The 12,381-nt window shown below is 37.2% G+C and overlaps 1 protein-coding gene across 1 annotated transcript; it reads right to left on the reverse strand.

The window, feature by feature from the left end:
- Positions 1-1,201: 1,201 nt before the first annotated feature.
- LOC136100353 (uncharacterized protein C12orf50 homolog) lies at positions 1,202-11,793 on the reverse strand. The gene is made up of 11 exons (XM_071803665.1): positions 11,643-11,793; positions 9,031-9,198; positions 7,947-8,024; positions 7,717-7,830; positions 7,078-7,197; positions 5,980-6,183; positions 4,315-4,431; positions 3,909-4,112; positions 3,081-3,170; positions 2,410-2,501; positions 1,202-1,344 (listed from the first exon to the last, which is right to left on the reverse strand). The coding sequence occupies exons 1-11, from the start codon at positions 11,791-11,793 to the stop codon at positions 1,279-1,281; spliced, it is 1,404 nt and encodes a 467-aa protein (XP_071659766.1). The 3' UTR covers positions 1,202-1,278.
- Between the last annotated feature and the right edge of the window lie 588 nt (positions 11,794-12,381).

Genomic DNA, 12,381 nt, shown 5'->3' on the forward strand with positions numbered 1-12,381 from the left:
TTGAGCCATGTATCTGTTGTACCATGATGTGGTATTTCTCAGTATCTCTGGTTTGCTGGGTTGAGCAAGTGATGAGTAAGTGAACAATAGTTGTCATTTTTCTAGAGGAGGCTCCAGTGAAAAAAGAAGATACAAGATACCGAGGCCATGGTTCCACAACAATCCAGGATCAGCCAGGGATTGCCTTCATGGCCATGGCTTTCTCCTCCTCCATTTCTTCCTCTTTCCCTTTAGCTGGGCCCAACACTTAGCCTGATTGTCTGCTGGGAATATTGGCACGTTAAGATGCTAGACAACAATTTTGTTTCAGCTTTGGCTTGTTGGGTTGGCTTGTCAGGGTGGGGGGGTGGGAGGTGCTAGTTCTTTATGATTCCAGTCAGAAAAGTGCTCAGATTCTATAAACCATCTCTTCAGATGCCAGTTTTTTGAGATTGCGCTAAAAAGAAAAGGATAATGTAGATAATCATGTGACCCTTCAAATGCTGAGAGCTAGAAGGCCCCCTGGAAGGTATCTGATCCATTCTAATATTTAAACAGTCACAATGAAGAAAAGGCTCCAAGGCAGCAAAACGCTTTTATATTCACAGTTACAGGTGCCTTTGAGATAATTCCTGGATCTGAGTGTTCAGAAAGAAGTCTGAAGGGCTCCTCCAAACTGCTTAGGTAAGTGACATCTCAGTAAGAGGCTTGTTTCTTCAGATATTAATATGAAAGTATCCTTCTCATCAGTCTTCCTCTCTGTCTTTACCCAATCTTTTATGCTTTAAAGTGTGTGTAAAAGCATATTTCATTTAATTCTGAAAGTTTTGTTGCACAGTTCATTTAGTTCATCACATAGTTCCGCTGCCCTGCTAAAGCGGCAAAATCTCAAGATCAAACTCAGACTGAGCCCCCAAACATGTATCAAACAGCTAAACCATCTAAGAATCTGGCTTTCACACTGAAACAACTACTTTCTAGAATGCATTAGTGTTGCTGTTGACGTTAAAAGTCCTCTGAAACTCCAAAATAAAACTTGATAGTATCTATTCATTTTAGTAATTGTGCATTAAAAAAGTCTGTAAAAATAATTTCAATTATCAAATTTTCATAACAGATAAAATTTATTGAATATATTGAAGACCTTTATATGTAACTATAGAGAGGATACTTTTTAATTTCCATTTCTATCAGTTTTGAAATGTTACAGTGTACTTCCTGCATCTAATTTTTTTAATTTGCCACTTCTTCATCTTTAGATTTTCCAGGTGATGTTTCTTGTAAACTAACGCACTCATTTCATCTCTTTCTCATGTCTACATATTGTTCTCCTTTGTTATTTGCTTCCGAGTCTTCTTGGCTTCGCTGTCAAAATAGAAATACATAATGTTTTTTGCATAATTTATTAGAACAAAACTATATACTTTTTCAGAAACATTTTAAAAATTAAACTTTCAACAGTTCTAGAAGCAACGGGGGAAAAAAAATCACCCTACTATAATTCAGCCATGCTTGAAAATGTCCTGCTCAAGTTTTTTTTCCTCTAAAACCTTCCCAAGCAGATATGATACTTGGACAAAGAACCCAAATACAGCAGCAAACCTGGTGGAGGGATTTCACAAGGTGGTTTTAGGTTGTTTGTATCTATATGGTGTCTCAACAGAATTTGTATCTCAGACTGGAATCAGAAGGCCTAATACAGAATATGGAACTGCCCTGGCTAAACTCATACTGACAGCTGGGTCACCTAGAGGGCTTTGAAACACAAAGTCATGATGTTGCAGTTTTCTGAGCCAGCCACTTTAGACTGATCTCCTAGAGCAAGCTCATACTCTCCAAAAACTAATGGGACCATCCAAAAAAAAGTGTTACCGACCATCTGCTGTAAAACAGAGTAACAGTAAAATGATTAACCCAAGAAAGGGCAGTGCTCAACAGCATTCAAACTTAACCTCTTTTCCCTTTCAGGGAAGAACTTTCAGTGAAAGCTAGAAGGCTAAGCTTACAAGAACTTTAAAGACACTCTGCTAGTCCACATTTCAAACTGTGCAACTGCAGAGCAAAGTCCCTGTAACTTCTGCGGGGAACACAGAGATGAGAGATAAGAAGGAAATGTCGCAATGAAGCACAGACTGCAGACCAAGGCTCTGAACATTCCTACAAGGGACATGAGATACAGACTCTAATGCTTTGCTTTCATATCAGTAATACTGTAAAACATCAGACATCACGGGTTATTTACACAGTCAAAATTACGTGTCTGCCAACAAACGGAACTATACACTGTTCTTTCAATGACTCAGCATTGCTTGGAATCTTGTGGATTTTGGCAGCAAAAGCTGTAAGACCAATTTGACATTTTCTAGGTGGGGAGAGATGTTGCTTTTGCAAAAAAAGAACTAATTGTAAAAATATCTATCAAATAGTTACCTGAATGGTTGTTTTAAACTTAGAGTATGTATTTTCACGTGGATTTCTTTTCCTCCAACGTGGTGCATTGTAAAATCCTGAAGTGTATTTGTCTGTCAAATAAACATAAACATTGTTTCTTAAGTTCAGCTACAATTTCAGGAAAAACTCTTTAAGTCTGATATGTGAATTAAATACTATATCAGTTGAAGTATCAATGAAAGCATCAAGTGAATCATACATCATCTCTGAAATACAAGCCAGTGTTAAATACAGACTTTCTCTCCACCACTTTATAGATCATGTGTAATCTTGCAGCATTTCCTCAGGCTCACGGGATCTTCCAAATGAGGTGATTCTGCCACAGACACCCACGACTTGAACAAAGTCAATATTCCTGCGTTGAAAATCTTTCCAAAGGCATCAATTGCTTTCCAATTCAACAAATCCATAAGCTAGTCTCCTCTTTCATCCCTGCTTGTGCAAACACTAGATACAAGGCAATGGGATGTTTTTGTGCTGGGCAGTTGACTGTGCATCAGAGTAAGCTGCCTAATGACTGTTTTCTGTGAAATTTGGTTAAAAAATTATTCTCTTCTTGATGTGAATTCCATCTTAATTCCATTAATTCAAGTTATTAATTGAAAAATAATCCTACAATTTTCAGTTTATACACAACATGTAAGCATTACCATAGTTTTCCGTTTGGGTCGAAAATCTTCTATTTGTGTCAAGCTGATTCTTTGGTTCGGAGCATTTCTGACCATATGGCTCAGGTACTGCTGAAAATTGGCAACAATGGTAGTGGTGGTTGTTATGACAAAAATTAAGAATGTTTTCTCTGTAATCTCTATACCAATTTGTCCACATTTAGCCAAAACAAACATTAAAAGAAAACAAACAAAGAGACAAACGAACCCAAAGCAAACATACACAAATATGGATGCCAAGATGTGGTAGTGATGTTGAGATTCATTTAACTTAACTGTATTCATGTTAACATAGCATATAATCTCTCTTAAGGAGGTTCCTTTTATTGAAAATTCGAGATAGGGAGGCATCTCAAGAGGGAGATTCAACTCAGCTTAAGCGAGATGACTGAAACTGGTAAGGCGAAATAACTTTCTTCACTTACGATTATTGAAATTATTTACCACTAAATTTCTACATGAAGTGACAGATTAGATAGTTAAAAATAAAGTGAAAAATGTAAAATTATGGTTACATCTGAAACAGATTTCCAAAAAGAAAGGTTCTTGTCAAATTTATGACATAGTACATCCTATCAAGAGGACAGCAGAAAGATAGAAAAAAGATGAATTAAAATATCACCATGAATGAATGGAAAGAGAACTAATTCACTCCCCTGTCCAACATAAAAAATATCATAATAATAAAAATAACAAAAATTGACACTAAATAGATATCAGAAGTTTGGATAAGACCAAACTCCATGATTTTCCAAGATAAAAAATACTAAATACTGAAAATAATAATAAATCTATCACAATCAAACCCACCTGTAGATCCATTGAACTTTGGTTCTTGGGTGACATTCACAGTGCGGTAGAAAACATATGTTGATCTTCGAGGTTCCAAAGAATCAAAAGCAGTCTTTCTGCTAGTAGCTCTCACATAAGGAACAGAAGAAGCAGTTTCATCATCCTTATTTTTAAGCCTTTGTTGGTAACTTGGTTTTACGTTGGGATCTGAAGTGTGAATTCCTAAAAGTGAAAAAGCAATCAGAAACACAGAAATGCTCTGCTGTTACTCAGAATTTGACATATTACAAGGTCCTAGAGGCTGAAAACAAGATTGACTAAATAAAAAAAAAAAAAATTGTGGACAGCCCAATTCAAATCTATTCAGTTATTTTATTTACAATAAGGTGTTCAGCAATCAGAAGCTGATGCCAAAGTATATTACCTCCATTGTCGAAGGATCGACGATCTCTTCTGGGAATACGCTCGGTTGGAACTCTCCTTCCTGAAGTCTCTCCTTCTCTCTTTGTATTGTTAAGTGTTGCAGAAATATTACCATCACCTGGAAAGGCAACAGAAAGAATGTGTGCCCTGTTTGTGTGTAAGCACAGGGAATGGCACTGCCATTCTCTTCCTCCCACCTCTGTGAGATAGTGATACATATAATGTCCTTTAACCTCTCATTTTATATTCTTCTTTCTCTTTTGTTAGTTGTTTGGATCCTGTCTAGTGTAACTTGAGCACCTGATGCATAACTCTGATGGTCTTTAAGAAAATTGCATAATAGGTTAAAGATGACTATGGCTCCAAAGGAAAGCACCAGATACAAATTACCTGCTCATTCTTTAACTTCTTACTTTTCATTAATGATATTTATCAATCCTATCTGATCAAATGTATGGTGTTTTCAAGATGCATGTAATCATAGTACCTAAAACCTCAGAGAACTCAATTGAAGAATTGCTTTGGGAAAACATTTCTATCCTTTTCTCTGAATGTATCTCTATTTTCAGACTGTCTCGAGTGCAGCTGTGAACACAACCCCCTCATCCACTACTGGCCTCTAAGTGCTGACTACCTGCCCAGATCCGTCCTTTCTCTGTACCACACAGGTGGTATGTGGACCTCTGGAACATCCATGCTTGACCCCAAGAAGACTGATGTACTCTGAAGGAGACCTTTGGGCTGAACTAGGAATGATTTTTTTTGTCTGTATTATTTAGACATATGCTGGACACAGGCAGCATTTGTGAACATCACAAAGTATTACAAACGACAAGGCTAAAACTGTAATGGCACTGCTTGCATAGATAAACCCACCTCAAACTGCAAACGGAACTTCAAGAGGCAAGTGTCAGTATAAAGTACCCACAGGCTTGTTCACCTGGCCCCTACTAATCTGCAGGAAGATGTGGCTTTGCCTCTTCTTCCTTTTTTCCTGCTCACATAAATGACCACTTTTGCTTTCTCTTAGTTCAGGCCAGAATGCAGCAGAAATTCTGTACTTCTGCTTCAGTTTATGGGGTGGTATGAAGCCAAAACAAACCATCACAATCAAAACACCACTGAAATCTCAATTGTAGAAAAGTACCATGGAAAGCAATGTCATTTCTTCATCCCTTGCTGGGAGGAGAGATGTTGAACAGGAAAGATTTCCTAAAGGAAACTGAAATTCTACTGCAGAACTACACCTACCAATAGTTAGAGTAAAATGGGAAGATAAAGGTGGACTATTCTGAGATTTACTAAATATTTCTAAAGAATACATTGCATTAAAAATACTGTAAAAAGAGGGGATTGATATATCTGTGCAGAACATTGTGTTCATTCTCTTCCTGGGGAAATGAATGAATTTCTGCTAGGAAGATGACTAAATTATTGGTCATGAATATACTGTCTGACTAATTATAAAGCTTATTAAAGCTTTACATTTCTGACTGTGGATACTGCTGCACTCTACTTATGAAAATTATGCTGGATCAAATTTAGTTTTGACCATATTTGGGCATAAATGACTCCATATGAACCTGTAGGGACAAAAAAGAAAGTAGCACAATACAGACAGGCACATTTGAGGTATTTTAAGAATCCTGTTTAAGCAGAAGCCCACCTGTAGATCCATTGAACTTTGGTTCTTGTTTGACATTGACAGTGCGGTAGACAACATATGCTGATCTTCGAGGTTCTGAATAATCACAATATGTTTTTCTTCCTGCTGCTCTCCCATGAGGAACATAAGAAACGGTTTCATCATCCTTCCTTTGACCCCTTGGTTGGTAACTTGGTTTTCCTTTGGGGTCTGAAGTGTTAAACCCTAAAAATGAAAAAGCAAATTTTATAATGCTGTGCAGTTACTCGAATTTTGACATGTTCCAGAAGCCTGGAGGCTGGAAGACAAGATGAAAACAATGTTCTTTGTGGAGAGCCCTGTCCAAATGTGGATTGCCCATATTTGACACCAGGAACAGAAATTAGCTAGGTAGTGCTAGATCATCCAACAGTTTAGTAAATGCAAATGAATAAGCCAACTGTTTTCTCAAAATACCTTTTCCTGGGACTGTATTAGGTGAATTTCTTGGCTCCTCAGAAATCCACTTATTCTTCTTTATTTCTTTGAAGTGATGCTTATTTACCAGCTCACTGTGGTTTGTTTCAGAGGGATTCAATATAACACATATTCACTTTCTTAAAAAACACACAAAATTTTCTTCTCCAAATACTCTATGGTGATTTGAAAACCTAATCTCCCACTTCATACACAGGTCTGCTTGGGCGGAACATGCTTTTACATGTTAATTATTCTGAGAGTATCATTCCTCAAAAGGAATTCAAACAGCGTTGCAGAAATACCAATGAATGGCAGGAGATTCAAACATCGTATAATAGATTCACCTCCGTTGTCAACGTACCTGGTGACTAAGGGTATTATACTATAGACATATCTGTTTCTAATTCCACGGAACCATTTATTTCCCAAAATTAAACAGGAAAACATAAACTGCAATCTGCATAGAGGATTTTTTTTTCTAGTATAATCCTACAATAAGCAGAATCCTCATTTTTTATAATTAATGGTGGAGTATGAGAGTCTCTAGAACAAAAAGAACAAAGAATAACTCAAATATGAAATGGTGAAGTTTAATGTGGCATATTCAGCTATTTACAATAAGATGTTAATCAATGAGAAGCTGATGCTAAAGTATATTACCTCCATTTTCAAAGGATCGACGATCTCTTCTGGGAATATGCTCGTTTGGTATTCTCCTTCCTGAAATCTCTCCTTCTCTTTTTGTATTATTAAATGTTGTAGGAATTGTATTACCATCACCTGGAAAGGCAACAGAAAGAATGTGTGAGCTGCTTGTGTGTAAGCACAGAGAATGGCACTGCCATTCTCTTCCTCCTGCCTCTGTGAGATAGTGATTAGTTTAGTGCAATTTATTTTAACCTCTCCTCTTACATTCTTCTTTCTATTTTCTTGGATGTTTGGATCCTGTCTACTGTAACTGATGTACAACTCTCATGGACTCTGAGACAATTCTATAATACACAGGCTAAAAAAAACTATGGCTCCAAAGTAAAGAACGAGCTACAAATAACCTGCTCATTCTTTAGCTCCTCACTTTTCATGAATGATATTTATGAATCCTATCTGATCCAATTTATGGAATGGTTGTGTATCTCCAGATAGTACATGTAGGTTTTACAGCCCATTTCTACCTTTTGCATCCACAATCAATACAGGTAGTCACCATGCCTGAGACAATATGTATGTATATATATGTGGGTAAAAATAAATGGTAAATATTAATGGTAAATATTGCCTGAGTAGATGAATAGTACTTGCCTTTCTGTAAGTCTCGCTGGGTAGCTTCCAAGTGTAATTTCTCCTTTTCCTGAGGTGAAGACACAGTTTCTGCTGATTGGTGTTTGTGAGGGTACTGGATCCTGTAATACTCTCCTAAACATAGCCAAAAAGGAAAATAAAATTTAAAAAAAAAAAAAAAAGGCAAAATTAAAAGGCTTAGTATATTGTCTTCATTGCTGTTTAGGAAAGTCTGACGGTTTAATATTTACCAGTTTTATAGCATATTTCCTTTATGGTTCTTTCCTCTTCAATTTCTGCAGCAGTCTTAGGCACCCAATTAGAAAGATCTGTAGGAAATTACTAGATTACTAGGCATCTATAAAAAGACATTCAAGAATTCCTAATAATTCCTAATAATCATGTACCATCATGAATTTCATTTTGGTGGCAGTGGGTTTTTTTCTGAATGTAAGCTCTGCTTCTGGACAGAACAATGATCCCTTAATATTTCCAAGAACAACGGAACTGCAGTTACAACACATAGGAATAAGCTAATGTTTGTGGATTTAAAACTATTCAAAACCATCTTCAGTGCTCATGTTCAACATAATCCTTCATTTACAACCAAAAGGAAATCCTCTGATTAAACATGTCACCAGGGAGTGCTTGTCACAAAACCTCTGCCCACAGTTCCTATCCTGGAATGTCTGCTGGCAGAGATAGTGAAGTGAGGGCTTCTTATCTGTCTCAGTTAAGGTTACTGAGATCCGCAAAGCCCCAGCTTTTATTTTGTTTGAATTCATGGGGTTCACTCCTATTGAAACCGAGTTAGGAAGCACTAACAGGTAGTAGTTCTCTCACTCTCTGGGAATGTGCAATTCATTCTTCCCCAGGAATCCCTCATCTCTAAGTGAGACACAGACAACCATTTAGCTACTTTTTAAAAGCACAGAACCAAACAAAAAAAAAAAATATAAATGCATAGACATTCAATTAATCTAGTTAATTGTGTCCCCAAATTTAGAGAAAGTGTGAAGAGTATTTGATGGCCATCTGAATTGTGGATCATATCATTTGAGTTATGGATCACATTTTAAACTCTGTTTAATAAAAAAGAGGTATGTGCATGATAATGTTATTGAAATATACAGGTAGGCATTTCACAGGAGTTAAAACGATGCCTCACATCTGGTGACCACCACTTCCAACATTTTGGGATTAGCCGTTAACTATTTTCAAAACTTGTCAACAACTCTTTTCTAAATAGGTAATGGTTATTATAACAAATCAGTTGTGAAGTGTAGAAAAAGACCCTATTCTACTTCTTTGTAAGAGTAAAAATAATCTGTTTACAGTTCTCTGTCTCTTCATTGTCCTCTTCATCGTCCTCTTCATCATTGTTGAGGCTTATAATCAGTGGAGCATGAATTGGTAGGAAAATATTCTCTTGATTTCTGAGTGATTCTTGATGATGTGCTGGATGCAGAATCCTTTCTTGGCAGTCCTCTTGCAATGGCACATCTGCAGAAAAGAACATTATTTTATTAGAAGGGAACTAGAATATCAAATTCAGATTCAGACATGAGGTATAGTTTTGAAATCTTTATCATATTGAGGGGATCATTAAATCGGCAGATTATGACTTTTGGGAAAACTATTCTGCCAAGCTTGGCAAAAGAGCATCTTGCAACAACAGAAAGTATGAAAAAACGTGGGTATTAATTCCTCTGAAAGAGCAGATAAAGCACTACGGTATAAAGTCTTTTGAAAAGAGGAACATTTTGATCATTTGATGATGTTTAGAAAAGGCTGGATATCTCTTCCAGCTGGTGGATGCACTAATTTCAGTCAGTATCCTTCTTTCTTCCAATCTGTTTCAGGATATTTCCAGTATAAAATTCCTCACAGTGAGGGTGACAGAGCACTGGAACAGGCTGCCCAGGGGGGTTGTGGAGTCTCCTTCTCTGGAGACATTCAAAACCCACCTGGACACATTCCTGTGTAACCTCATCTAGGTGTTTCTGCTCCAGCAGGGTGATTGGATTAGATGATCTTTTGAGGTCCCTTCCAATCCCTAACATTCTATGATTCTGTGATATTCACAACATAGGGAAACATGTGAGTAGTAATACCTGGGCTCAAGTGAGTACATGAGTTTTGGACCCCAGTTGGGAAAATATTTTAAATATGCTGAATAACAGGCAGACCTGTATCACTTCCCATGGCATCCTTCTATGGAGAATTTAGCAATGCTAAGCACTGGATCACACATTTCTAGCTTGCAGACTTTTTTTTTTTCTGTCCAAATTTTCAGAATCACAACTCTCTTTACAAAAAAACCTATATTTTGAGGAAGATTATAAAGTTCATGAAAATAATTTACACTTAAATAGAAGAAAATCAGAAAAAGCATTCTTTTCTTCAGGAATGTACACCAAAACCGGGATACCATTTTCTGAGAGTCAGGAAATGCAACCGACTGAAAATAAAAACGATGAAAAATGGTGAATCTCTTCACATTGTTCAAACTGACCAATCTGCACCTGTAGATACAATCAGGATTCTGTGCACTATGTTAAAAATACTGAAGTTGGTTATGTTTTCCAATTTTAAATAAATAACATGAAGCATGGGCATTTTCTTTTATTTCAATTGCTCTTATTCGTGTGCATCTCTTGCTTGCCTGTGAGCAGCCTGTGTATCATACTAAACCTATTTTAGTAACACTCCTGCAGATCAGATCTGTTGTATCTCATGCAAGAAAATGTAAGTTACAGCAGTTTAATTTGATAGTTAACTGGGTCACTGCCCAGAATAGCATATTATTAGCTCCGGACAGTGTAAGTCAACTCCATCTTAAATTGGTTTAACAGGATTTCTAAGTATTAAAAAGTACAAATGCAGTTAAAATGTTTGCAATGCTATTCTGGGACACATGGACTTTAAATGTACGCATTTTTCAGTAAAAAGAAAAAGGTTTGGAACTATTTTCTCGTTCTGATTGTTGGACATTGCTCTTCTGGAGGTTACCCATGTCCATTGGGTCTCTGGGACTCACAACACACCCAAAATGTGCCTACGTTTTGTTTACAAGCGCACCAGCTGCCAGAGGTCACTGCTGTGGATGTGGGAACTGTAAAGAAAGCAGTGCAGGCACTCACAGAAACAGCACTCAAGTTCTTGCCTTACTTCTCTGGGGTTGGGTGGCTCAACACACTCAGATAGGACATGCTACCTTTCCCTGGGGGCATTTCTGAAACATAGGTTGTTTGCTTCTGACTAGACGTCTCCCTGGACTTTTCTCATGACACCTGTCTCCAGCTCTGGAGCTCAGGCACATGAACAACTCTATTTCAGTCCCCTTGCTCCTGCATCTATGACAAGTCATGCTGCTCTCACTCCAGCTTCTGCCTGATTTCTTACACCTGTCTTAGTTCCCTGCCCTGGACACTTTCCCTGCTCCAGGTTCCAGCTGTCTAACAGGACTCCTGGAAGCCAAGAGCTCCTCTTAGAAAGGAATGTGTTACAAAAAAAAAAAAACAACAAACAAACACACACCAAAAAAAAACCAAAAAAAGCAAAAAACCACAACTTGTAATGGTGATTTTTTATTTTCCAAAAATAATTTGATTTTAAGATATTATATAACCTATATAACCTTGCAAATGATTACTGCAACATTTCTACTCTGTGGATCCTAGCAACCTAAATCACCGTTTGTGACGTCATCTTTCCTGCAACATGAAGATCCGTAACATGACAGCTAGAAAAATCATATGGCAACACTATTCAAATGCCAGTACAATTAATTTCTTTGCTTTGAACTCACTGTGGTAGCAGATCCTATCCCATTGATTTACCATGGTACATTTTGAACCTTCATAGAGATTACTAAGCACTGCAAGGACATTCTTGTTATGTACTTACTCTAATGAACAAATAGTTGAGAAAATATTTTTACTCACTGTTACTTGGTGGCAGAAAAAGTCCGTTTATATTTCGAGGTTTGGTATGATGGAAAGCACAATTAATTCTCACACAGCCTGAGGGTTGTTTTTCCCAAAAACAAGCTATGTGGCTGTACTTCTTCTGCTGCAGGAGAAAAAGAGTTGTCATATATTGTAAACAGAACAATAAAAATGGACTAAATGGAGCAGTACATGGTCTACTGCTGTGACCATATTACCAAGATTTTGTGGGACCATATTCTGATATTTTAGAACTCTTAAAGTTATCTTAAAAGTTTTCATAAGCTCCAGATAACTCTAAAGTTATCCTGAATTAGGTCAATTGAGCTTTCATGATGTCAAACTGTTACCAGATGAGGAGTGAAGCCATTTACTTATTGTACTGCAGACTTTTCACGAGATGCTGGGAAGAAAGTTACTTAACTGACGTGGTTGAGTTTCCTTTCCTGTACAACAGGATAATCAGGTCAATCCCAAATGAGATCAGCTGTACGAGTACAAATCCTACACTAGACTCTCTTACCATTAATGGACATGGGTCCTTGGGAAATAAGGAGCAGGAAACCAAACTCAGAAAGATTCCTAGCAAAAACTGAAAACTAAAAGTTTGGGAATTGGTGTTCTGAGACTACTGTCATTGCACTGCTCACATCATCTCCCAGCTGTTTGTACATTTGAAGGTAAGTTTCACCCCATTCAGACATTAACAGCTGTCCAAACATTCAGACATTAACAT

Source organism: Patagioenas fasciata, chromosome 1, assembly GCF_037038585.1.
Source record: "Patagioenas fasciata isolate bPatFas1 chromosome 1, bPatFas1.hap1, whole genome shotgun sequence".
Classification (NCBI taxonomy): Eukaryota; Metazoa; Chordata; class Aves; order Columbiformes; family Columbidae; genus Patagioenas; species Patagioenas fasciata.